General features: G+C 34.7%; 3 protein-coding genes across 4 annotated transcripts in view; 2 read left to right on the forward strand and 1 right to left on the reverse strand.

Annotated features, from left to right (window-relative positions):
- Positions 1 to 102: 102 nt before the first annotated feature.
- On the reverse strand, positions 103 to 5,857 carry LOC123880908 (syntenin-1-like). Its single transcript, XM_045929311.1, has 4 exons — positions 5,319 to 5,857; positions 4,665 to 4,993; positions 3,981 to 4,244; positions 103 to 2,036 (listed from the first exon to the last, which is right to left on the reverse strand). Exons 1-4 carry the CDS (start codon positions 5,556 to 5,558, stop codon positions 1,988 to 1,990), a joined length of 882 nt encoding a protein of 293 aa, XP_045785267.1. The 5' UTR covers positions 5,559 to 5,857; the 3' UTR covers positions 103 to 1,987.
- A 1,306-nt stretch (positions 5,858 to 7,163) lies between these two features.
- On the forward strand, positions 7,164 to 13,447 carry LOC123880901. The gene is made up of 6 exons (XM_045929292.1): positions 7,164 to 7,323; positions 7,627 to 7,820; positions 8,476 to 8,586; positions 8,759 to 8,917; positions 9,016 to 12,512; positions 13,292 to 13,447. Exons 1-6 carry the CDS (start codon positions 7,286 to 7,288, stop codon positions 13,301 to 13,303), a joined length of 4,011 nt encoding a protein of 1,336 aa, XP_045785248.1. The 5' UTR covers positions 7,164 to 7,285; the 3' UTR covers positions 13,304 to 13,447.
- Positions 13,448 to 15,740: 2,293 nt separating this feature from the next.
- The window catches only part of LOC123880904 (guanylate cyclase 32E), a 47,581-nt gene continuing 36,290 nt past the window's right edge, over positions 15,741 to 27,031 (forward strand). For both annotated transcript variants that reach the window (XM_045929302.1, XM_045929301.1), the window contains exon 1: positions 15,741 to 15,951. In XM_045929302.1, coding sequence (XP_045785258.1) covers positions 15,925 to 15,951 — 27 coding nt within the window. In that variant the 5' untranslated portion in view covers positions 15,741 to 15,924. The remainder of the gene's footprint in view (positions 15,952 to 27,031) is intronic.

The raw sequence follows: 27,031 nt of genomic DNA on the forward strand, positions 1-27,031 counted from the left end.
ATAAGATGTATATTCACGATGTTGAAATTAAAAAGAAAATGCTCTACTCCACTCCATCTGTTTGCAATAGCGCTAAGTAGGTAGTCAAGAAAACTAAGTAAATAAATGTAATATAAATTTTATTTTCCATTAATATAAAAATCTTATCATGGCATAACTATAATATTTAACCATCTCCACATAACGAATCACCAGTCTGCATATCTCGAAGTACGTTAAAACAGGTAGGTATAACTCTGACGTTATAACGTTCGACACTCGAAATCGAAAAACGCTATCGAAATGTGCAAACTCGTACTAAGTCTGTTCCTGAGATGGCAAAACAAGCGAATAAAAATGTATTAATATTAAACACATACGTACAAACGAGCACATTAACCAACAACTTCAGTCCGTATATTGAAATATGTTTTTTTTTATTAGTAATTATTATTAATTTTTAACTTACTAATATTTTATTTTAAAGAAAAGTAAGAAATTATTAATTAATGTGGCCGTTCAGTATGAAACATACAAATCTAGACCTAATCCTATATCGCCTAATCATATGTCATTGCAAGAAGATAGATAACTAGTATATATTTTTTAAATCTTTGAATAATAATTATGGACAGTAATAATTATAAAAATTAATTAATCGTGTCATTGTAGCGAGTACCTACTCTATCACAATTCTGTAGTAGATACGGCATCTATGAATCCTTAACTTGGATGCAATCATAATAAATCATTCATTATTCATTAGTTTATTACGTACATATAAAACTTAACTCAATACCTACTTCGATTTTTTTGCAACACTATTTTTATAAATATCTTTGTCAGCTTATTGCTATGATGATTATATGGATGCGGAATGTGATATAATATATATTTACTTATATGGCGCTTAATGAATGTTAATCTACTGTAAATGGCAAAATACCCTATATAAAGTTACAAATTCCAACTAAGGTCGCTTCCAGACTGACTGATGACCTCCAAAGTTTGGTGCAAGTACCACTTTCCGAGTGTAACAGAGCTAGTCATCTGTAAGTCTGAACACGGCCTAGCTGCAAAAAGTTATTATCAAAACAGTTATAATTATTTTTAAACAAATTAGTAAACTTTGGCTTACTTTCTTCATAATATTAATAAAATCGGAATTCAGAGCAATTTGGCGATTTGTAAGTATTAAGCCCAACGTCCACTAGGTCACGGTATCAAATCACTAAGTATATGATTAACCCCCCTATACCTACTATTAAACGCATCTATTATCATAGAAATAGTGCATAGTAAAAATGTATTGGACGAAGTTTAATACGATTTGGTGACCAAATGATCGCTGGGCTTTAAGTGATCTCTTGATCTCTATAAGGAATAAAATTAGTAATTCGGGTATTTATAATTTTGAAATAATGTAGTAATAACAAAATTGGTTCTTCACAGCCCCTACTGACTATCATACAGTATAAACATAATTATTTGAACTGAAATGTATGACAATATAATTATCATAGAATATTTTGTCTCAAAACATCAAATAAAGTACTTATCCAACAGCAATTCTGTGCAAGGTCTGTCTTTGATTTTCTAAGTGTCATACAGCACATTGCATTATATTTTGGTCAGGACCTGCAATCTGCTCAGTATGTTACACAGAAAATCAAAGGCACAGCACTGGCACATTTGCTTTGTGGCTAAAGCTTTAAGATTATCCTTTTATCCTTAAAATAATTCTTTTTATCCACATTCTAAAAGTTTTTTTTGTGACGAAAAATAAAATAAATTATACAGAATATCAGAATGTATGGAAAATTAAATATTATCAAATTTGACCATTTAAAAGTAATTTAATCTGAATCTTATGAATAAATTGACACTATAGAACTTCTAAATTAGGATAAAAGTACAAAATTTAGTGCTGGTAATATAAAAACTACATAAATTCGTGCCTCTGTGAAATATAATTTCAAAAATATTCCTTTGTCAACTTCCTACCATTTTACACAGCAGGTGTGCGGTCCAGTTCTTTGAACAATGCGGATGACATTCTGTAATAAAAAACAAATAGATTAATAATAATATTAGTAATACGGAAAAACCAACTTAGGAAAAAGCTATGACTAATAATATAATATAATATATATAATAATATAATATTACATTAATAATATAATATAATAATATAATATTACATTAAGTACCTACTACTTTTTGAGATCTGTTTCACAAGCTATTTTAGATTCCAGAAGACCTATTTTACGAAAATCTGATTATAATATCATGCTTTTAAGTTTCATATTAGTTGGCCCAATAATATTAATGCAACAAATTTGTGATTGTATATTATTTAGTGTAGATTCCCTGTAATAGGCTGTTATACTAAGCACATAATTTTTAACATTTTTCCTATATAATCTTGATGTTGTAAAACTAAGAAATAGATTGTCTCTTATCGACAACAATATACTATGTATACCTGTTTTATAATCCTTTATTATGGGTCGTTTCATTACACTCATTGAATGAGTCATTCTATCAATAGATTAAAAACGTGATACATAAAAATTGGCTACATAAATAACTGCTTTAGATACCTACCATATCTTTCATTTTTTAAAGTAGATACTAGATGATTCCCACAATTTCGTCCGCATAAGTTTCAGTTTTTTAAAAATCCCATGGGAAATATTCAGTATAGACTAGAGACTTATTCCTGCTTCAAGTATGCAGTTTCAACTTAATGGAGTTTATGTTTACACCATAATCATAAGAAACCTTCTATAGATTTTTTGTAAACAAATAAATAAATCATATCACACTATAAAGGCGAAAGTTTGTGTGTGCATGTGTATATGTTGGTTACTCTTTCATGCAAAAAGTACTGGACGGATTTGGCTGGGAGTGGAGATAGATTATACCCTGGATTAACAAATAGGCTACTTTTTACTGCGGAAAATCAATGAGTTCCCACTGGATTTTCCACGCAAATGAAGTTGCGGGCATCAGCTAGTAAAAATCATATTTTTGCTGTGAGCTAATCTTAAAAGATTTATAGAAGACTTATAGTGTGAGGAACTACTTGTATTTTAAGATATTATATTTAAAACGAACTTTTTTACAGAAGAAAATATAAATTCAAAGGTTTAAAAAGCATTTATACAAACTAATAATCTAAATACTTAATAGATTTAGTTACAAGTGTAAATTAAAAATTTACCAACACCCCCGACAAGTGAAGGTTACAGTAACTAGAAAAAAGCTGATAACTTTCAAACGGCTGAACCGATTTTGTTGAATGATAGCTAAGAACACTCTCGATCAAGTCACCTTTCAAACAAAAAAAACTAAATTAAAATCGGTTCGTTCGTTTAGGCGCTACGATGCCACAGACAGATACACAGATACACACGTCAAACTTATAACACCCCTCTTTTTAGGTCGGGGGTTAAAAAGCTCCGAAGTCATGTGATTTTTGCCGACTTATTCAACAGTTATCATCATTGTTCAACCAATTTTCATTCTGCATGTATCCGACAAGTGAAGGTTACAGTAACTAGAAAAAAGCTGATAACTTTCAAACGGCTGAACCGATTTTGTTGAATGATAGCTAAGAACACTCTCGATCAAGTCACCTTTCAAACAAAAAAAACTAAATTAAAATCGGTTCGTTCGTTTAGGCGCTACGATGCCACAGACAGATACACAGATACACACGTCAAACTTATAACACCCCTCTTTTTAGGTCGGGGGTTAAAAAGCTCCGAAGTCATGTGATTTTTGCCGACTTATTCAACAGTTATCATCATTGTTCAACCAATTTTCATTCTGCATGTATACATGACACACCTATACTTTCTTGTACAATCCCGCTCTCTATTCATAAAAACCATACATGAAAATACCTACTGAAGGTTCCGATATTACCAGGCACAGACAGACAAACTAAACAAGGACTTTATAGTTTATAGTATAACAGTATTTGCAGTACTCACTTGCTTATCATATGTTTGTAGATATATTGTGGAATAATTGTTATGTTTACAACGGAGGGGCTGGCATCAATCACCTTTGATATCTCCTTATCTTTCATACCCACAACGTTGACAGTGTTTATTTCCAATAATTGATGGTCAGTCAATAGACCATTCCGGGCAGCGGATGAATCCTTCACTAATCCAACAATATTGCCATCTTTGAATTGGAATCCAACATGTCCGAGAGAATCCTTATGCAGGGTAACAGTCCTCTCAAAAGGCCTAGAACACAAACATAGTCATTGTATATTTAGGTTTCATCTACAAAAAGTCATCAATTTTAATACATTAATTATTAATAAGGATGTCCAGATTATTTTGTAATTAATCTCTACCATATTATTATAAATGCAAAACTGCGCGTTTGTTGGTTTGTCCTGCAATCATGCAACAACAGAGGAACTAATGAATGTGATTTTTTGCACGGATATAAGTATAGACCTGGAAAATGATGTAGGCTACTTTTGATCCTAGAAGAACAAAGAGTTTCAAAAACCTATATGGACAACATGGACAAAGTCTCAGGCATCGTCTCATAATAGATGATGCTTTGCCAACCTAAAGATGTCCATCAATCTACCATACACATACATTTTACAAAATACAATACAACATAAAATACAAAACAAACTGCTATTTTACCTGTCCCGAACAGCCATATTGATTCCATTTGTAGGTGCCTTTTTGAGAATAGCATGACATTCCTCCATGGACATTCCAGCCACTGTTACATTGTTGATCTCCAAAATTTGGTCACCGAATCTGAGTCCAGCCAGAGCGGCTGGGCTGCCGGCCGCAACATAGCATACGAAAATTCCATTATTAACTGAGTGGAGCCTCAAACCACATTTCCCATCTCTATCTTTACAAAGTATGACTTGTCTGATACCATTGGTGACGTGTGCCTTCAAGAGACTCGGGGACTGAGAAGAGATAGGTGCTATCATACTCACTGCACCAGAAGGTTGCACCTTAAGAAACAAAGAACAATAATAATAAGATAATAGACTAGGCATGAATTGTATTGTAGTATAATTAAACTTAATATACATGAGAAAGAATGTCTGTTAGTTTGCTTGTTACTTTTTGAAGTGTTAACCACTTGACTAATCTTGACAAAACTTTGCACAGAGAGAGCTGGGATTCTGAGCAAAGACAGGTTACTTTCTACAGTAAAAATTGTTTTAATTCCACAAGAAGATAGAAAGTGGCTAAATATGGTGTGGAAAAACCATTGATTACTGCTATACTTAAATCAAATATTTTGGTAAATAGATATTAAGTTTTTTATCTTACAGTTTGTATCTGATATTCTGGCATGTTGACTGCAATGACATCTTGAGAAAGCTCCAATCCCATATATTCTCCAAGTGCAGGATAGACATGTCTCGGTGCAGTAGGGGCGACGGGCGCGGCTGGTGGAGCAGCAATCGGCTGATATGTCGAATGGTACGAAGGTGGTGCTTGGTGTTGAGCCATTTGGGCTCGGACCATCTTGTCCACTTTCATATCTTCCAACGAGGGGTACAGAGACATGTTGGCTTTATTGTATTGCACAAGATTTTGTATCAAATTACAGTAATTTTATATGACCCAACAGAATGTAGGTTTAGACGTTTTTTCACTGTAGGTACTTTATTATTTTTCAAGAATCTGGTAAGATCCTTGCCCTCAAAAAGAAAATTAAAAGCAGTCACGGTTTACAATACGCAGGAAAGGAAAGACCGTGGAAAGACGCTAATGTTTAATGTTAGCTATTGAATGACGTTATGGGGAAAACAAATTGATTAGCTAGCTACGTTGTTGATTAGTCAGAGCTTCGTCGGTCAAAGTCGAAACTCGAAAAGGAAAGGAACCATAGAGTAAATACCATACATTCGATCACCTAAAATGACATCTACGGTGTAACGATCCCAATCACCCTGATTGGCCAATACCCGCCCACTATTGGCTACAATGCATTGTTGCAGCAAAATACCACAAATTCAACCAATCATAACAATTGCGATTGTAATAATGATTGGTGAAAGTTTTCCGGAATCGCCAGCATGAGTGTGACCATCGCAAAGGAGGTAATCTACCATACCATTACACTATTATTATAGACTGGCTGAAAATCATAAATATCTTCCAGAATCTGCCAAACTTTTCTAAGAAAAGTAGGATGTCTTTGGTAAGGAGTATAAAATATGCCAGTCATATTTTTGTCGTATTTTCATGTAAATATTTTTGAGGTTCTCCCAAAGGCTGAAAATGAAGACCTATTCAATATCACATTCTACTGTCTGTCCGTCTGTACGACTGTCAGTCTTTCGTCTATCCGTCTGTCATGTCTGTCAAGAAAACCTATAATTTGGTTACTTCATGTTAACCAAGAATCGTTTAGCAGGTAGTTAACTAGGTAGGTTTTATAGCAGAATTGAAGAAAAAAATCCGAAAACCGTGAATTTGAGGTAACATCACAAAAAAAAAGCGTCGAAGGGACTCAAGGTCAGAGGGGGTTCATTATAGGTAGGTAGGTAAGCACTTGATCACATCTGATGGAAAGTGATGATGTGGCCTAAGATGGGACGCGTTTACCTAGAAGATGCCTATTTCTTGTTTTAAAGATACCTGGATTGTAATTAGTAAGAAACACAGTTTGCGGACGAGCATCCGAAACCTTAGCCATGCAATAATTATAGAATGATGATGCAAAACGTTTTGTGCGTGTAGATGGCATGTCCACGACATAAGGGCATAAGTTTAGTAGGTACTTTACTGAAAACAACGATTCAGATAATTAATTTGTAGTTTGTAAGCTGTGACCAAAACAGATTTAATTGACTGATTTTTTTTCTCTTTAAAAATATTCCACCATTTAAAAATAGTCTAAACACTCGCGCACAACAAAATAATGCAAATTCAATTTGCGTGAAAAAATGAGATTATTTATCCTGCCCTAATCATATGCTGGCTAATTTCAAAATGAATGAATTATATATTACTCTCTTACTTGGAAGAATTTAAAGAATTTTATCGATGAAACTACAATAAAATGAATGAGTAAAAAAGGGCTAGCAACTTTTTTCAAATGTCAATGTCAAAGAGATGTCAAATTCGTGAAATGTCATTTGTCATTGTCAAAAGTTCAAAACAATAATTTTTGTGTACCTACTTTGTAAATAAAAAGTAAACCCTTTATATTTTATCTTGTATAATATTATTATGTGCTACGATTCGTTTTAGCTAATTTTCAACTTAAATACTCAATATTTAGTAAAATGGAACCTGGCTCTACAAATAAACAACGTACACCAAGGTAAGTAATGTCTCTCGATAAATGCCCTTTAGTTCCTAGATATAGTGATTTTCAATGAATAATAAACATTATTTCTTAAAGTATAAGCTTTAAATCACTTAATTATTATATTTTTATTCCTAATATATAAATTATTATGCTATTTCGCAATCAATTATGTTCCTACTAACTATATACCTACCTAATTTTATCAGCTGAAATCTGATCTCAAAGCTTATTAACTATGATTCAGGTTAGGATTGTGATTTTTATTTCTTTAGGTACATTTTATCATATTTCCAATCTTACATACATGATTTTCAGCCGATGCAGAGAGTGGGAACGTCAACGACGCATAAAATTTAATGATGCTATTTCAAAACTTGGAGAGATCGTAAAATCAATAAACAGAGCTAATAATGATGAAGAAGCAGATAACGTACAGTATCCTAAAATTGAAATAGTACAAAAAGCTATACTCTGCTTAACAAACTGTCTAAAAGAAAAAACACAGCTCAGTAAGTTATTGTTAAACCTGTACATAATTTATAACTAGATGAAGGCTGTGGCTGTTTGTGTATTTTTTTTAAATTTTATATATTCATCATCAAGATCAGCAGTGGAGCTGTGAAAAAATAAAGGACAGACACACTCTCACTTTTATAAAATTAGTATTGTATAACAATAATGTCTGTCTGTGTTACTTTCTCATTGCTAAACCACTGAACTGACCTTGATTAAATTTGGTACTGTGAATATATGTTTTAAACATTTATAGAGCCTAGATATGCTACTTTTCACTTGGGTAAAATATTCAGTGCCATGGCAAAGTAGAAATTATTTGCTGGTGATGATTTAGTAAAAAATATTATGATACTAGATAATGCCCACAACTTTATCTACATGTCCATGCAAACTCTTCGGTTTTGCCAGAATAAAAAGTAGCCTATGATGATACAACCCCAAGATGCAAGCTATCTCTGCGCCCAATCTGATCAATATTAACTAAAAGAATAGGCCATAGAAATCAGACAGGCAGACACGCTTTAGCATTTATAACATATTATTATTATATGGATTATGTGGCCCTTTAAAGTCAATTGTAATAGTTGCATACTTTAAAATGTCTTAAATGCATGGGTATGTAATTAAAATGATAATTTATAATTTCAGAAGCAGACATATTAGCCTTAGAAATAAAATTAGAAACCATAGAAAAACACAAAAATAACAAAAAGGATGTCTCAATACAAGTTACTCTTGGTATAACTAAAAAAAGTCCACGTAAGTTATTATTTTACTCATGCAGTATTGAAGATTTGATTAGTTAAATACCATAAATACATACATTAGCTTCAAAATACTTACAAATTATTTAAAAGTATTATAATTTTTAAGCACTTCTTTTTAAATAATGCAAGCATGGTTTAAGTTAACATTTTTTTTTTCTTTATAGATTGCAAATGTGTAAAAATTATAAATCAAAGTACCAAAACTGATAATGCTAAAGAAACAACAACAACAAATCCAAAACAAACAGGAAAAAAAACTAAAGTAATAAACAGATGTCCACCAAAGTTACCAAAGTTATTACCAATTTCAAATCTTAAAAAAGGTAAGTATTTATGTTCTAAAACTGTTTTCAAAAATATGTTTTTTAAAAGTATAACGGTTTAAAACAAGTATTACATAATGGTTATTTTATTTTTTCAGAAGGTACTATTGTTATGTTACCCGCTACACCATATATATTTCCCCAGAGGCCAGTATTGTTTCCTCAAGCACCTACGATTGTCTTGGTAGATACAAATCTTCAGCCACTAAATAAACAAACAACAATTCCTATTATTAATAGAAATTCAAATGATATTACAAAAACAACAATGGTTAATGTGCTGCCTATCTCTGCATACTCCCATCCATTGTCAGCTAAAACTAAGAAAAGTAATTCGAAACCCAGAAATAATACAATCAAAAAAAGTGTCAAAAGACCCAAATTGAATGGGTCAAATGATAAAAAGGAAGAGAATGCAGATAAAGAAAAACCAAATGAAGAATTATCAAATAAAAATGATGATATAAATTCTAATGATAAGAAAGTGGAACCTGCTGAAAAAGTCATAGAGACTATCAAAGGAACTGTAGTTGATGATAAATCAAAAAGTCCTGAATTAGATAAATTTGCTATTACTGATGATAAATCAAAAAATCCTGAATTAAATAAATTGGCTATTATAAATGAGACTATTACTTCTACAAATAAGATAAATATAAAACCAAAAAATGATTCTAATGTAATTCTTGATAATACTCTCAACAACCTTACAGGGTCACCAAAATGTTCAGGACCTTCAATCATCAAATCAAATAACGGAGCAATTATTGCAACCTTACCAAATTGCACTGCAGGCACTGAAAAAATTACAAACACTGTTACAATACAAGAAGTTAATACAAAGTGTACTAAAATCCCTCCTGATAAAAATATTGTTGAGAGTGAATACAAAAATAAAGAAAACAAGATGCAAACTATTATGGATACAACAGTTTGTGAAAATGTTGTTGATGCTGGTAATGCCCGTTTAGAATTAGCTGAAGAACTCCTAGCGGCTTCGCCAACTGCAGCGTTCTTGATGTCTTTTCCATTAGTTAGTGGGAATAGAGCTGACAGCCCTGCTGAGGAGACTGCTAATACTACTATTGTCAAAGAAAGCAGCCGTCGAAACGAAACACCCGCACAACAAATTTCCTATTTTGACAAGTCTAATCTTGAACTTAAAAACAAAACTTCTAGCAAATCTCAGAACACAACTACTACTACTACAACAACTACTTCTAATACTCTTGTAGATAAAACTATTGAACAGCTAAAATATGAGAATAATAAATCAATGAATTTTAAACCTTCAGTACCTGCTACGGTAACTAATGAGAATCCATTTTTAAATTTACCATTGCCTTCCATAGTACCATCGAGTTGTACATTAACCGATTCAACATTCGGTTTAGACTTTGACTGCAATGTTACTAAAACTGTCACAAGTCAACCGACAACTTACAGTACGACTAATAATATTTTTTACAAAAGCGATCCCTTTAACACAGTTAAAAGTACAATTTATAGCACAAGCAGTATTTCCTCTGGTCACGAATTTAATAGTTTAGGATTATATCCATGTGCAATGGACAATTACTCTAGTAAAAATAAGTCTGATTACTCAAATGTAGAGGACAACCTAATGAAAATTAACTCATCGAGGTTAACATATGATATTGATTTAGGTTGGTCTCATAAAAGTTTTGACTTTGTCAACTGCACAACTGGTGCAAACACTTTTCACAAAGATAACATTCTCACAACTGCTGCTACTCCGTTTTCGACAGCTTACAATCCATTTAATCCAGAATTCCATGTACCTTTAGTATCAAATTCAAACAAAAAGAACCCAGCAAGTAAAACAAGTACTTTTCCTGAACAAATCACAAGTCTTTATTCTCAAAGTACTAACTTGTGGCCAGAAGACGTTTCGTCTATATACACCAACAGTAACGTGTCAAGAAATTTTATTCCAAAGCAACAAAACTTTTTCCCTCCAGAAAATTTACATCCAAATATAAATGCAAAAACTAGTGTAACAAAACAATTTGATAACAAAAACATAACAGAAAATACTCCTAATATAGTTAAATCTTCGCCTATTGTAGATCAGCACATAGTTGAAAAATATACAAAGAAATCTTCTCCAAATAAAATGCATATAAATTGGATGACATCAGAAATAAGACCTATGCAAAATAATTGCAACCAAAATCATATCAATTTAAAAGAGCCTGTCAAAATACCTTATTCTCAAATAGATCAAGTTGCCAAAAAACTACCCCAAAGTGATAGTTGTTATTTTCCTATTAATATGCATAATTTTCCAACTCAGTCAAATCACGAAGAACTTCAAGTATGGCCTACAGCACGGCCAGCTGGAACTACTGAAATTAGTATAGAACCTCCTCCAATAAATCTGCCTACTTTGGTCGGAGATTTAGCTTTAGGTCCACATGACAAAAAGAAGAGTGAAATTGGAAATAGGATCTTACCACATACTGAGCTACAAACCTGTGGTAATTTTCTCTCTGTCACTCAGTTAATGAATCGTTCAAGCGATAATATCATGCCTTCTCGGTCTAATGGTCCGATGAACGAATCACAAAAATCAAAACAAAACTTATCTCATGTTCTGAATGAATCGAACAGAAAAACGATGCCCGCGCGTTTAGAAACCCACCCACAAATATGTTATGGTTTTAATGATTCAAAAGTTTCCCAGCCATATGAAAATATAAATCAATTTTCGCAAGCTAAATCTAAATCTAATAATAAACCAGATAAGATTGCCAAGGCGCAGAAAAATAATTACTCGGCCGAGGCGTTAATACGCGGTGGCACAACTTGCAGTCAAAAATTACTAGACAACAATAACACTAAGTTCATGGGAGCTTCACAGAAATATAATGACTTCAATGTGGCACACGATAGTGGAGTGGCTCAAGTATCACATTTTCCTCCGATTCTTGACTATTCCGATAATACCTACGCAGGGCAGCAATTTTCAGGAACAACTTTGTACAATTCCACCACAAATACAATATCTAATTCATTTTATTCAAATTTTATGCCTGGAAGTAGTAATTTAATGGCTGGCAACTATGCAGGTGGCTCATTTTCTAGTGAATTCGTAGATTATAATCAAGTAGCAGAATGTAATTACTCAAACCAGAAGTTTAATGAAATAAAAATGAAAAACAATGCAAGTACATTCCAACAAGATAAAGAACAATCTAATTATAAGAGTTCAAGAAGAGAGTCCGCACCAAAACATAAGTTAGAATGTTCTAAAAAAGAATCTAGCAAGAAGTACCAAAATAAGAGAACCAAACTAGCGAACGAAGTGGAAGAGTGGAATGAAAGTAATTTACTTTGGCAAAACAAACCCCCAGTTAAAAGACATCAAAATTTAATGTCGGAAGAGCTGCCATTTACAAACTATGTCGGAAATCAAATGCCAGCACAATATCAGCCAGATTTTATTAACAGCCATATAATGCAATCTAACATACAAAATGCAGGACCAAACACTGATAGATCTTTATCAAGCTTTCCAGTAGCTTCTCGTGCTAACTTTAACCTCAGCGCGTTGTTTCCAGAAATAACAATGGTAAGTTAGAGTACATTTTGTATTATATCTGAGTAAAAGACATCCAGGCTTGCTGCTATAGGCATTGCAGAAGAAGCATTGCCACCATTCACAAACGAATCTTATTCAGAGTGAAGTACTTACTAAAATTAAGGCTTTAATATTTATTTAAAAGATGTAAGCTTGTATTTACAAACATTTTTGTCTTTATTACATTACCGTAATAACTGTTTAAAATGACAAAGTGATATTAAGTTGATAGAGTTCAAACAAGTCCAGCTATAATTTGCTGAATGACACGATTTGTTCCCCTGTACACCAGTTACTCGTACGTTAAAGCGGTTTTGCGGAACATTACTATAATAAGTAACATTAACTGCATTCTTGAACCCGTTAATTTTTTAGGGTTCCGTACCTCAAAAGGAACCCTTGAAGGATCATTTTGTTGTCTGTCTGTCGGTCTGTCTGTCTGTCTATCCGTCCGTCCCGTCGTGAAATTTGGCAGGTAGGTGGGTCTTATAGCACAAGTAAAGGGAAAAATTTGAAAACCGAGAATTTGTAGTTACATCACAAAAAAAAATTTAATGTGTTCCAATTTTCAAAGTAAGCTATATCAAGTGGGGTATCATTTAAAAGGGCTTTACATGTACATTCTAAATCAGATTTTTATCTAATTTTATGCATAATAGTTTTTGATTTAGCATGCAAAATGTCGAAAAATACCCGAGTAGAAACCCTCGGTGCGCGAGTCTGACTCGATTTTGGCCGGTTTTTGTTTGATAGCTCTTGTTTTGTTTCAGAAGGTGCAATGACATTAGGCTACATCGGTTTATGATTAAAGTATACGCGTTACGCAACTGTGATTAAGTAAATAATGTTATTTAATATTATACTTAGTAAGTAGACGAAAAATTTTATACTTACACGCTTATTTATTCTAATAAAATATGTTCTGTTATAAATTTTTTTTCATACAAAACCTTTTCCATTAAGTTATGAATGTTAAACGGTCTTATTGGTGGATTTCACAAAAATAATAATATCTTGTAGTCGCCACGCATCCCTGGAGAAGAAGCTGTTGTGTGTGAAACATAAACTAAAGATAAAATTACTCGTGCGTCAGAATGATAACAGGTAACTTACCAAGTTCAGGAAGGTTGCTGATTGCCTAGAGGGCTAAAATCCATAATCGGGATTTGTGCCCGAAAATCTGTTACAACGTACATGGAATATGTCCATCATTTTGATCGTAAAAGTCAATGGTTTAGGTAAGTAGGTATTTATAGTTGATACTTGAAAGATATCCCTATTATCTAGTCGGGATCAGCTGTATTACAAAGTATGCAATAGGAACTGGTTATATAAACATTGCATCTATAACTGTAGAAACATTTTAATATTAGGTAATTTATGACGCGTGTTGTGTATGTAAAAGGAGAAACACATATTCGCACAGTACGACTTACATTATGCTTGTTTGCCTTGACCGCTCGCTTAGGTACTTCTATGTAGTTCACTCATACAGACGTTCTGTTGATAAAATATTTAAAACTAGCGACCCGCCCCGGTTTCGCACGGGTAGCTGATTACAATTTTCATAGGGATCTCTAATTTTTTTGAAAATAAAATAAGTATAGCTTTTTTTTAATCAGAAATAATGTAACTTTTTACTAGTGAAAGAATTTTCGAAATCGTTTTAGTAAGTAGTTCCAGATATACCAAACTTACAAACTATACCTACCTCTTGATAATATTTTTTTTTTTTTTAATTCACTATAGGCAAGCGCTTGGCCACTAATCACACCTGATGGAAAGTGATGATGTGGTCTAAGATGGGACGCGCTTACCTAGAAGGTGCCTATTCACTCTTGTTTTAAAGATACCCGGATTGTAATTGGTAGGAAACACAGATCGCGGGATATTATCATAGACTTAAGTTTTTAAAAATGCCGTGGAGTGAAAACTTTGATTTTCCGGGAATATGTGTTGATTCAGGGCATTTCAATTTCAGTGAAATCACTTCAGTTATTGTGGCGTGAAGAAGTGACAAACATCCAAACGTTCACATTTATAATATTTATAATATTTTAAAAGTTCATCACACTAATATTATAAAGGAGAAAGTTTGTATGTGTGTGTGTGTGTGTGTGTGTGTGTGTGTGTGTGTGTGTATGTGTCTGTGTGTATATTTGTTTCTCCTTCACGCAAAAACTACTGGACGGATTGGGCTGAAATTTGGAATGGAGATAGATAATATTCTGGATTAGCACATAGGCTACTTTTTATTCCGGAAAATCAAAGAGTTCCCACGGGAATTTCAAAAACCTACATCCACGCGAACGAAGTCGCGGGCATCAGCTAGTACAATATAAGCCAACTAGCACCAAGTTAAGTAGGTGCTGTACCTACCTACATACCTAAATTGTCCTATAACAAAATAATGCCCAAGTAAATATTTACTTAAATAATTACATATTACGAAATTAATTTGAAATGAAGTTAATTATCCGAAATGAGGAGATCCGCAGGAGAACCAAGGTCACTGAAATAGCCCAAACTATTAGCAAGCTGAAGTGGCAGTGGGCAGGCCATGCCTGTAGTAGAGGCGACGGCCGTTGGAGCCGGAAAGTCTTTGAGTGGAGACCACGTTTAAGCAAGCGTAGTGTGGGACGCCCTCCAGCACGATGGACCGACGATATAAAGCAGCTGGCGGGAAGTGGCTGGATGAGGAAGGCTGAGGACCGGGTGTGGACTGTGGTAGCGCTCTATAGGGAATGCCTACGTCCAACAGTGGACGTCCACAGGCTGATGATGATGATGATGAAGTTAATTAATTTAATTCATGTAGGTAGGATAGTTAATTGTGCCACTTATGATTTATTATGTCAAGTCTACCACCGAGCGTGGTTCGGAAAGCAGATTAATCATCTATGTATTACTTATTTTACATATTTATCAACTAAAATACAAATAGGTAGGGTATTCATGTTTTGAATAAATTAGAAAAGGATCCGTGGAAAAGGGAAACCTACTTAATATCTAATAAATGGAAAAGTACCTACCTAGCTAACTTTGCTTATTCTTACGAAAATTGTGATCCGATTTGCCTTCAGTCTTGTCTTCCATTCCAAGTAATCATCTATCCTTTATATTATGCAAAAACTACGACAGTCACATCGCTGTAAACTGGTGAAACAGTCAGTCCATATAAAATATTGTAGTCTTTGAGAGTCAGTCTCCAAGCGCCAACGGTTTGCGAACGTTGTGTCCAAACAGTTCCGCCGCCTCCGCGGTAAACTTGCGTGATGGCGCGAAAATAATCCGCTAGTTAGTATAAATTACTTAAGTATAAACCAAGAAATACTTTAATTGTGTCGATAATATGACAAAATATTCCCAAGTTTAAGTGGAAAGTGAACGTTACGGGTTAAACATGACGAAAAGTTCTACGTGGCCTTTAGTAAGTGTTTAATTTTTTTAAACTCTTGACGTAAATTTTCACTTAAAAGTTTCACTATCAGTGAAAGAATTTTCGGATTTGGATCATTAGTTCCGGAGATTACACCCTATATCCGAACTTGCAAATTTTTCCTCTTTATCATATAAGTTTGGATATATTTTTGTACCTAGAAGGTACGCACAACAGACGGAAACCAGCCCATAGAGAAGAAGGTACACTCTGTGATATAACTTTTTCCCAACTAATTTTGTCTTGAAGCTTACAAGTAGGTAAAGATTGCATTAGCCGGATGGTCAAAGTGGTGTGGCTTGCCGTTCCAGTTGTGGCATTTGCAATAGATATTTTATTTGATAATTCATAGCAAGTTCATAGACCATATGCCTGTATTATTGTCGTAGGTATTATTTTCATTATTGTCGTATTTCTCATCGCTGAGGATGGTAGAAGTCGTCTTAGGATAATAATGCGGTGAGTTCCCTGATCCTACCGCACCCAACTCGACTAAGTCGACTTTTATAGATACAGCTATTATCAGATGTTAATGATAATAACCAGGACCGACGTCCGACCCTTCAACTTGCTCTCTGAGTCACAGGAAACGAAAAGCCCAAATTCGGACTTCCAACATCAGTCACCACAGCACCCATCCAGTTTGCGACTTGAGTCAACGTTTCTTAACAATTGCAATCGATTCAATATGTGCTGTCACAACTAGGCCACACGTTCCACGTATTATGTACAAATCTGATCTATTGATTTAGAGCCTCCATAGCTCAACGGTTATAGGAGCGGACTGAAATCCGAAAAGTCGGCGGTTCAAACCCCAACCGTTGCACTATTGTCGTACCCACTCCTAGCACAAGCTTAACGCTTAGTTGGAGGGGAAAGGGGAATGTTAGTCATGATTAAAATGACTAATATTGTTATTTAAAAAAAAATGAATGATGATAACAAAAAAAATATCGATATTAAAATGATACTTTGTAATGCCCTGACTGGGCGCAAAATGTTAATTAACTAATTAGCAAATTACATGACGAAAGAAATGAAAAAGATAAAATTAAATGAAAATGAAAAGGGAATTGTTTAAACCCCACCCATGGAAGGTAGGTGCCTACATAGTACATACCTATAAATCTGTTGATCTATATTGCACTCCAAAAGCTTTGAAGCTTCGTGAATCTAGAGACCTAGGTACCTAGATTTATTTTACGATAGGTACCAAACTACAATACCTACTGTAGTCCGTTACCATTAAATATACAAACAAACTTACGAGTATAGAGCTATTTAGTATACCTACTATGTTTTTAACTTAAAAGGTCGTTGTAGAAGCTTCAATAACTATCAGAGGATTTCCTGAACTTCAAAAATTGTACCTACCTAAGTTCAATCAAAGAAAAAATTAAACAAAAAAAATCTGGTAAAAATAAATAAATAAATTATCGTTTTGTTATTAAGAAAAATAGCGGATTTATTACCTAGTTAAAAATAAATTTTAAAAACACTTAGGTATTCTAAGTGTTTTTAAAAATAATTTTAAAAACACTAACTTTTTTGAGATATTAGACCGACATTATCTCCGAGTGCTGTACTTATAGAGGCTATAAATTAATAGCATATAGCCAAAGTACAAAGCTATCTACAGCATAGAAATAATCTTTAAATATTTTCCAATTAATGCATCGAAATTACTTAGGTAGTTATGAGTTTCAAAATTTCTGAAAAAGTGTCAGTTTTCTTCAAAGATCATTGAACCTAGCCCAAGACTTATTTAAGTTTAAGGGTGTCTGGCAGAGGGTTCCTACGATACTATGTGTCTTGCAATGCATGACGTGATTTTTAATACTATTCCGTACGTCTTAGTTACTTGTTGTCTGCCAAAGCCACCATGATCCAAACTTCATAGTCGCTGATTGTTCCTCCGTGTGTTCGGGACAATGCTCATAGAACTTTCAGTGGTTATAAAATAAAGAAAGTCCACCCTCGCGGGCTCTTAGTCCAAAGTTGGAGTAAAAGGTATTTAGTCAATAAGTAGTTATGATTAATTCTTAAAAAAAAAGTAATCTACGCAACTCGCAAACTTTCATACCTACCAAAGAAAAATATAATATGTTTTAGACACATTACTTTTCTTTGATTTTGGTTACGAAACTCAGCGTAAAAATTTCACATACGTAGGTACTTATAGTATTTTAGGTGAGTGTAGGTACCTAATAATGTAGCATTAATATGTATCGGGCGCGAGCACATGGCAAGAAGGTTGCGCGGGCGCCTGGATCACACTGTTTTATTGATGCGGGCCCAACCTCCACATCGTGCGGGCCGATCCACCGTGCATACAAATGTTCCTCAAGTGAAATGATTTTCACTCATGAAACGTGCCAGCGCTTACGAATTTAAATAGCCCACAAGCAAAGGTATTTAACTGTTTAGTTAATACAAGGCAAGATAAAAGGTAAACGTAGACCTGGCCGTAGACGAAGATTCTGGCTTAAAAAGCAGTGTTTTAACATTAATACAAGGTCACTGTTTAGGGCAGCGCGTGAGCAAAATCCAGAGAGCCTTTATGATTGCCAGCCTCCGATAGGAGATGGCACTAGAAGAAGAAGAGAATTACTGACAGAAGACACAGATGAGACAAAACAACTCATATTCAGGATTATTCGGGAGTCGGGACGCGTCGCGGGCGGGTGGTATGGAGCCTTCATTGAACGTTGCCAGCCACACACAGGTCTGGCCGTGAGTCGTGGCGAATTTTAAGAGACCCTTAAAATTCAAGAATAATTGAAAATGTAAAAGATCTTTAAAATATAAACGACCCTTACATTCAAAAACATCGAACTTTTGAAAAAGAACATAGTAAAATAAACAATAAATACGGAACGCAAACCGCTCCACTACAACTGTTACGCTAATCTTCAGGTGACAATTTCCAGTCATTTTTAACCCACTTTGAATTACCTGGGAATAGTACCTAAGTACCTACTTATGAATTTATTAGGTCCGTAGATTCGGAGCTTGTTCTTCGGTAAGAGGTTTGAGGCGAGGACCTGGTGTAACATCGACGTAGTGCACGTGCCTGTTTGACGGCGTGGTTCACCATGGGTATACTATCTGCAGGCTGCTTATTAATTTTTTATTACTGATATTAGTTGCAGTTGTCTTTTCTAAACTTACCTATCTATGAAAAAATTGATTTTAGTCTAAAGAATAGAACCTAAGTCTAGGCTATCAGCTCGTAATAATGGTTGCTAAATTTAGATACTATTATGAGATTGAGAGATATTATTAGCATGCAATTATTATACAAACAGTCTATTAATAACTTGCAGCCGAAGGTTATACCTCATTGAAGAGCAGGCGCCTTATTGTGTAGTACCTATCTAAGTACCTAATATCGAGAAAATATGTTTCCCTACCTTGTGCAAGCTTTCGTTTCGAATGTCACCGGTACCTAAATCGTACAGCGTCTCTATATTTCAGGTTCTACATTTACCTATTACAATAAATTTTGGTATTTATATGAATAACTTTTGGATTCGCTTCGCAAGGGTGGAATTTTTGAAAATCGTGAGGGGGTGGAATTTCCAAAATCCTGAACCTGTACCTACTTCTTCATTGCTGCCCGAAAATCTAAATACCAAACTTGATAGATATAATTGGAAAAATGACAGATTTCCATACAAACTTTAATCTCCTACAGAATTTTATCCCCTATAAAAATCCTGAAATAAGTATTTCTTAGTTTTAATTAAGAGCTCAAATATAGGTAAGTACTCATTTTCATAGATAGATAGATAACCTGAAAAAACGGGTTTGATGAAAGTTTGTATTCCATCCGCTATTTAACCCGTTCAGGGGTTGAATTTCCAAAAATCCGTTCTTAGTGGGTCGGTGGGTTAGTTATAAAGGAAACCTACTGTCTTTCATGTTTGTAACATTGATATTTTCAGTAAGTCAGGACTTTACCGAACCACGACTCCTTTCTCCTTCATACTTACCCATTTACTACCATTTTCCTCATCATAATCAGTGGTAATATTGTAAGATATTTGAATTTGAAAAATTGTTTTACAGTGAAACGTAGACTTAATAAATGTTATAGGTAATCGTTTATTTATCGAACACGTCACTCCCAAGTGAATCCTGGGCAGACCAGGAGATACGTCGTGTGATACACGCAAAAAACTGTGAATCCACGTTTGGTACGCTTATACAAGTAGTGTGGTATGTAGGCTTTCTATCATTAGGTACTGTTAATCGTACCTACTATTTCACCAATATTTTTGTGTAAAAAGAGTTTTCCACATACAACGTTGTGCATTCAATGCGACGATATTGGTCTTCTGGCAGATAAGGGTTTGGTTCGCGAATGACGAGTAAGCTTGCACGCGAATGCGCTGAGTAGGTAGATAAGTATTGTACTTAGTAGGTGGCTACAGTTTTCCGTGCGTTGACGTAGTGGCGCGGCAACTATGTCAATGCCGCAGTCGTACCACGGTCCTATCTATTACATTAACTCTTATCGACCTCTTGGATTATTGGAAAACAACAAAACTTAGTGAGGTTTACCGCACACTATCGATTTTAGTCGATCACCAATTTATTTCGGGCAGGACCACCTGTTTTGGCGTCGCTAGTTAGCCAATTTTCTTCTGGCTCACACGTAAATCACTCGTATGTCGTTCCAACCCTCTGACAACAATGAAATGACCAGCGAGATTAGGTCACGCTTTCTAATTTTCAGGGTTCCGTACTAAAATGGAATTCTGTACAAAAATGAAAACAGATACAGAAAATTAAAAAAATTACTTAATGGATAAAATAAAACTAAGTTTCTAACTACCACGGTTATTTTATTAATAAGCCTTTACAAACAAATATAGGTAACTATGCGCTCCCAAGCAAAATGAATTTATTTTTGGGGCGTTAGATACTATTTCTTATATACATGTATATATCTATGTATGTTTCTTTCCAAAGTACGGAACCCTTGGTGGCCGAGTGTGACTTGCATAAGGCTGGATTTGGTTTTTTGTGGGCCATCTAGGTACGTTAAAGATACCTAGCACCTGGTTTTGTGTACCTATTTAGTATATTTAGATACGCCGACGTTTATGGGACCGACTATTATATCGGTCGTCTGTGATAGCCGTTAAATAGTTAGTCCTCCAAACTCACATTATAATAGAGGAAAATAGAACCCACCTTTTTTCAAGCTACGTAAAGATAGTGAGTGTTCTTTAAACAAATAAAAATGGAATTAAACCTGTTCAAGTTCATGAAATAACAGTTTAGGATTTGATAAAATGAGATTAACATAATACCTTGGGGATTGGTGTATTTACAAAAGATTACCTTTATTATTTTACGTTTTTCTGGCATCATTACCTTTTCATTCTACATTCACGCGATTTCTACTTGTGAGATACGACAAAAAGACTGTCAGTTTTCATACCTGAGAGTTCTCCATAATGTTCTCAAAAGTGTGTGAAGTCTGTCAATCCGCCCTTGGCCAGCGTGGTAGACTACGGTCAAAACTGTTATTTAGGAACTTTCATTACCCTACACAAAATCCGCCTAAAATTGTTACGTTATATTATTGCGCAATAAATTCCAGGGCGACTCGCAAAAGAGTGTTTGGTGACGATAGGAAGGTAAATTATTGTTGTACGAGCTTCTGAGGATTTCCGCAATAAAAAATTTCGTTTTATTAATAAATCAAAAATCATATTATTTAATTTAAACTGATGTTATCTTCTGCGACGTTTCCAAAGCATTTAATATGGGATTACCTAAGTATAAACAATTTTCGTTTCTTTTTGAAGATGGTTAATTATTCTGCAAATGACCAACTGTTAACAAATTGTCGCTTTCACGCTTATGCTAAGAGGTACTTACTTAAAAAATATTCTGAAATAAATTTTACTCATATTTTATAAGGTTACCTAGAATTAGTAATATAAAATTGTATTTCAGTATCCTATGATCACGAAATAGAGGCATACAAGCACTGCTTACCCTAGTTGAAATAGCTCAGTGCTTGGTTTTCGTTATGCTCGGCCTGAAAATAGGTACCTACTTAGCTAACAATTGCCTACCCTGAATAAAAAACCTGTGCACACCCGTGGTAATAGGCTGACAATGATAAACGATGTCGCGGACATCGGCTCTTCTTATTTGTAGCTCGTGTGTAAATATCAATCACGATGTACAAACACTTCAGGGGTGTCGTAGCTGGATGCGGGTGTGTTCAGTAAGTAAATTCGGTTCGCTGCTATCACTCTATAAACAGTCTGCTAATATGGTAGGGTTTTGTTTGACAGAGCCAGCTTTATCTACTTTATTATTGAATTTACTTAATACTTATGTCTTTACTTTACCTAATATTTATCCTCGTTTACGCCCAATCCACACCCGCCGCGGCTTCACACTAAATCTATAACTAATTTTATATACTATAGATTTTTTATAAAAGTTGGCTCTCATGTGCAAACTACAATATCTACCTAACCAAAATCTCATTTGGTGCAAATCACTAAAAGCAATAGGTATAACCGGAGAATCGTAACACCGATAATTCTCAAATCAACGACTAATAGAGACATTTAGGTATTAAATGTCTCTATTATTTAATTAAGTATACTTAATAGAAAATCTATCTAATTAAGTATACTTTATAGAAAATACTAAATGGTATAGCCTAGTGGTTATGACGTCGAGCTTCAGGAGGTCGGAGGTCCTATCCAGGGCACGAACCTCTAATTTGCCAGAGTTACGTGCGTTTTCTTGCTAATGGTGAAGGAAAACAGCGTGACGAAACCTGCATGGCTAAGAATTTTTCATGATCTTCTCAAAGGTATTTGAAGTCTGCCACAGCATCAGCACAATCGTGACCAGCGTGGTAGACTATGGCCAAACCTTTCTCATTTTGAGAGAAAATCTGGGCTCAGGAGTTACTGCTCTCTACTATAATTATAAACTAAACATACCATTTATGATGAAACATGTCGACTTAACCCGGTCATAGTTACATATAAATATCTTCCACTGATGTTATTTTTGTCTTTAAAGGCACGTAGGTACCTACCTACTACACAAAATGTCCTCCGTCTAGGAAACTGAGACTGTTCCAAATGTTGCTGTTTCATTAGTTACTTTCAAGAGTTTCAAGATTCTAATTAGCATATTATAAATAGATTTTTGTGATCACAAAATGTATAGTCTATACAAATTGAGAATTCACTCGCCATTTTAACCCTATGTGTCACTGCATGTCAAAAGTACAGTTCATCCACAGAGATAGAAATATATTACAATCTCAATGGCCTTTAAAATAAGGACTAAAATCTTACTTTTGACAATATAACAGTGAAATCTCATTTTGTATGCATATGCAGATGATCGCTGATTAATTTTTTATTTATTAACTACCTAACTGAAGCGAGATCTTAAAGACTAGTAGTCTGAAACTCTCAGTCGGATTTATTACTACGAGGTAAGAATAAACATAGCACCAACTACCCACTTACCTAACATGTATGTACGAAACAAACGTACAATATGTAAGGCTTGTCGTGATAAAAATTCAAGGATTTTTAAACTGCAGTAAAGCCGACTATGCCTAAGCTTTAAAGCTTCGTATCCCTGATCTACATTGAAAATGCTCCATGTCTATTGAATCGCTGCTTCTGGGACACACAATTTTTTTTTTAGGTTAAATAAAAAAAACTAGTAAATTTTTTATATGTAAATAAATATAGAAGAAGTTCACAGACTGAAGAGAGCTCAGGTGCGTTACTTATAAAATAATGGCAACTTCGATAACTGAAGTTCTATCCTACCTAGATAAGAAGTCGATTCTATACTAGATGATGGTCCGCGTGCATACCTAGGTACAAGTTTTTTTTAAACCCCGTAGGTAGTAGGAACTGTTTGATTTTTGAGGATAAAAAGTAGCCTTTGTCAATTTCCAGGATGCAAGCTATCTCTGTACCAAAAAAGTAGACGATGTCTGCTACTTCGTCTACGTGGATTAAGGTTTTAAAATTTTAAAAATCCCTTGTGATCTCTTTGATTTTCCGACAAAGTTGACTATGTCCGTCCCCGGGCTGTAAGCTTGCTCTGTACTAAACGTCAAAATCGGCTTAACGGATTGGATATGAAAAGGTAGCAGACAGACATATAGACATACACTATTCTGACGCATTTTTAAGGTAGAAGCGTCGGGCCTGCCCACAAAATTCAAATTTAATTTGGTTTTTTGCAATTTGTAAAGTAATTACGACAACGTAGGCTTATGGTATTTTAATTGCGACAATGGCAGTATCATCCTCATAGGTGTATATAAAAATCTTTACTTGAAAGGGTCCAGTTTAAGAAATTAATTCTAGTATCGACTAATTTGTGAGAATAGTCGATACTATTCGAAATTTGAATAGTATCGAAATTTGAATTTCGCGGGCAGGCCCGTAAACAGCAACTGAGCAGGTATACAAAATCGTCGTATCGAGATGTCGTTCGTATGAATCACAACCTCATGGAGGAGGGTCATATATTTACGTGATAAATCTACTTTCACAATGCAATATATACGTACTTAATAAGCCGAATGTGTAGTCTACAATTTGAAGTGCAGCTGAACCTGTCGCAGGCAAACGAGTTTTCCGTGCCCGCCTTTGCTCATTGCGCAAGAGATCTGAAGATTTAATAAGGCGCGACGTGCTTAAATTAAGCCTGTTTGAAATGACTATAAGTAGATAGGGATCCGATCCCTACCAAATGGGGAGTTAACGGGCCCCTATTACTAAGCCTCCGCTGTCTGTCCGACTGTCATACGAGTCTAGACTACAGCTTCAGTATTACTAATAGCTAGTTGAATTTTTTACAGCAAAAAATAACAATTAAAACCCAACGGGGTGGGGTGGGTACTGGGTTCCCATATCTACAATAAAAAAACTCAAAAAAAAAAAATCAGCTCTATTTTATAAAAATTTTAAAAAGGAACCCTTATAGGATCTGTCTGTCGGTCTGTCCGTCCGTCCGTCCGTCGTGTCTGTCAAGAAAACCTATAGGGTACTTCCCGTTGACCTAGAATCATTGGATTTGGCAGGTAGGTAGGTCTTATAGCACAAGTACAGGAATAAATCCGAAAACCGTGAATTTGTGATCACATCATTAATAAAAATTAAAATGTGTTTCAATTTTCAAAGTAAGATAACTATACCAAGTGGGGTATCACATGAAAGGGCTTTACCTGTGCATTCTAAAATTTTTATACGTAATAGTTTTTGATTTATCGTGCAAAATGTCGAAAAAATACCCGAGTACCACCGAACCCTCGTGCGCGAGTCCTACTCGCACTAGGTCGGTTTTTTTTTATTTCATAAAAACGCCAATATGCCTACCTACATATAAGTTTTTGGTCAAATGTGGTAAGAACCATCCATAATAAAAAATTCAGTCATCAAATAGATTTGCAAAACAAAAACACGTGCATATAGTCAACAAACAGAAACTTATAGACCAAATGGAAACATTTATTTTGCTTATTTTCCATGCCATTACAATTTTCCCAAGATACTGTGGTTTCGTAACCTTACTAGTAAACATAAACCGCATTAACAAGCAATTCTCTATCTATCAGAGTCCGAGAGCGTGTGTTTTAAAGCTCAGACAATTTACACTTCAAAGAACTTTACGCGATATTGTAAAAATGTCGCGCTTGTCTCGGAATAGTTGGCTACAGGACCATTTTAAATTAGAATTTACTTGGGCAATACAATCCCACTTGCTTTTCCTATGTTATTACTTTATTAGGTACTAACAGTCCGCCCCGACATCGCCAAACAAACCAAACTATTATCTATTTTATGTAGTTAGGTAATTATATAGTCTATATATAATATATAGTTGTTCCAAAGATGACCACCAACGTCTAAACTCTCAATTCGCATGGAGGAGGAAACCTCCGAAAGACTATTGGTGAAAAATGTGATAAAATCCGTTCAGTATATTTTTTTAACATTAATATTTTCAAACAGACAGCTAAATGATAATTTTATTAAAGACTTATGCTCATCCGAGTGGAGTAGGTACTCTTTCAAAGCCCTATTTACCCCCTTAGTGGTTGAATTTTCAAAAATCATTTTTATGGGATGTCTGCATTAAAAATAACCTTCTGCATATCACATTTCAACCCGATCCGTCCAGTATTTTGAGCTGTGTGTTGATAGATTGGTCAGTCAGTCAGTCAGGCAGCTTTTCCTGTTATTTAGATTGCATAATAAAGTTGTTAAATAGTTTCTACGGATGTTCCGGCTCATCTAACTGAGGACGTGCGCTTTAAAACCGTGGCAATCTGCACTTCAAAGCACTTTACGAGGCGGCAATATTGGAAAAATGTTGGTCGCACGTGTCCGGGAACAGTTGGCGACTGCGAACATTTTAAATTAGAACTTGCTATGGTCCATTCCTCGATCCCATTTACTCTTCCTGCTACTCCTAGTAGCTGTGTCTAGGTATAGTAACGTGATAGCTTTTGCACGCTACTACGCGTAGATTTAGAGCCAGACACACGATGCTGCGATATTTTGCGTCTGCAACGTTTCTGCATCGTGTTTTAAGCTTTTTTTGACTACTTTTCGAGTTCGGCCGTCGCGCTGCGCGCTGTATTGATATAACGCATCTTAGGAATTATTCCTATGCTACATCTCGTTTGAGTGTTTTGGGCATTGTTGCAACTGGAGATTGTACCTAAATATGTGTGCGGATTGAAGCATTTAAACGCGGCATCGAGCTTACGAAAAGCACTGCTACGGCCCTTGGGTTTATAATTACAAAGCCTAAAATTTTTATATCTATTCCTTGAAATAGTCCCGCACCCACCAGAAATAATAATCATTCAGTGCATTTACTGGTTTATAATGAAGGATAGGATCCGGTTGTAGTGTCCTCGGTAGAGTATAGAAAAATTATCAATGACCAGGTACGTGTTAGTCCTCCGAAAGCTCGCGTGCATTATCTTTTTTGCTAAATAATTAAATTACCTATTATCCAGTATTTTTCCTTATCATTT

This window comes from Maniola jurtina, chromosome 3 (genome assembly GCF_905333055.1).
Source record: "Maniola jurtina chromosome 3, ilManJurt1.1, whole genome shotgun sequence".
In the NCBI taxonomy this organism is placed as follows: Eukaryota; Metazoa; Arthropoda; class Insecta; order Lepidoptera; family Nymphalidae; genus Maniola; species Maniola jurtina.

Coding starts and splice junctions, on each gene's coding strand:
- LOC123880908 (XM_045929311.1), bottom strand. CDS start 5,558: ATGTCTCTGTACCCCTCGTTGGAAGATATGAAAGTGGACAAGATGGTC. Junction 4,245..4,664: donor AATATGGCTGTTCGGGACAG/GTAAAATAGCAG, acceptor TTTGTGTTCTAG/GCCTTTTGAGAGGACTGTTA. Junction 2,037..3,980: donor TACAAACATATGATAAGCAA/GTGAGTACTGCA, acceptor TTTTTATTACAG/AATGTCATCCGCATTGTTCA.
- LOC123880901 (XM_045929292.1), top strand. CDS start 7,286: ATGGAACCTGGCTCTACAAATAAACAACGTACACCAAG. Junction 7,821..8,475: donor AAAAGAAAAAACACAGCTCA/GTAAGTTATTGT, acceptor TTATAATTTCAG/AAGCAGACATATTAGCCTTA. Junction 8,587..8,758: donor TATAACTAAAAAAAGTCCAC/GTAAGTTATTAT, acceptor TTTTCTTTATAG/ATTGCAAATGTGTAAAAATT.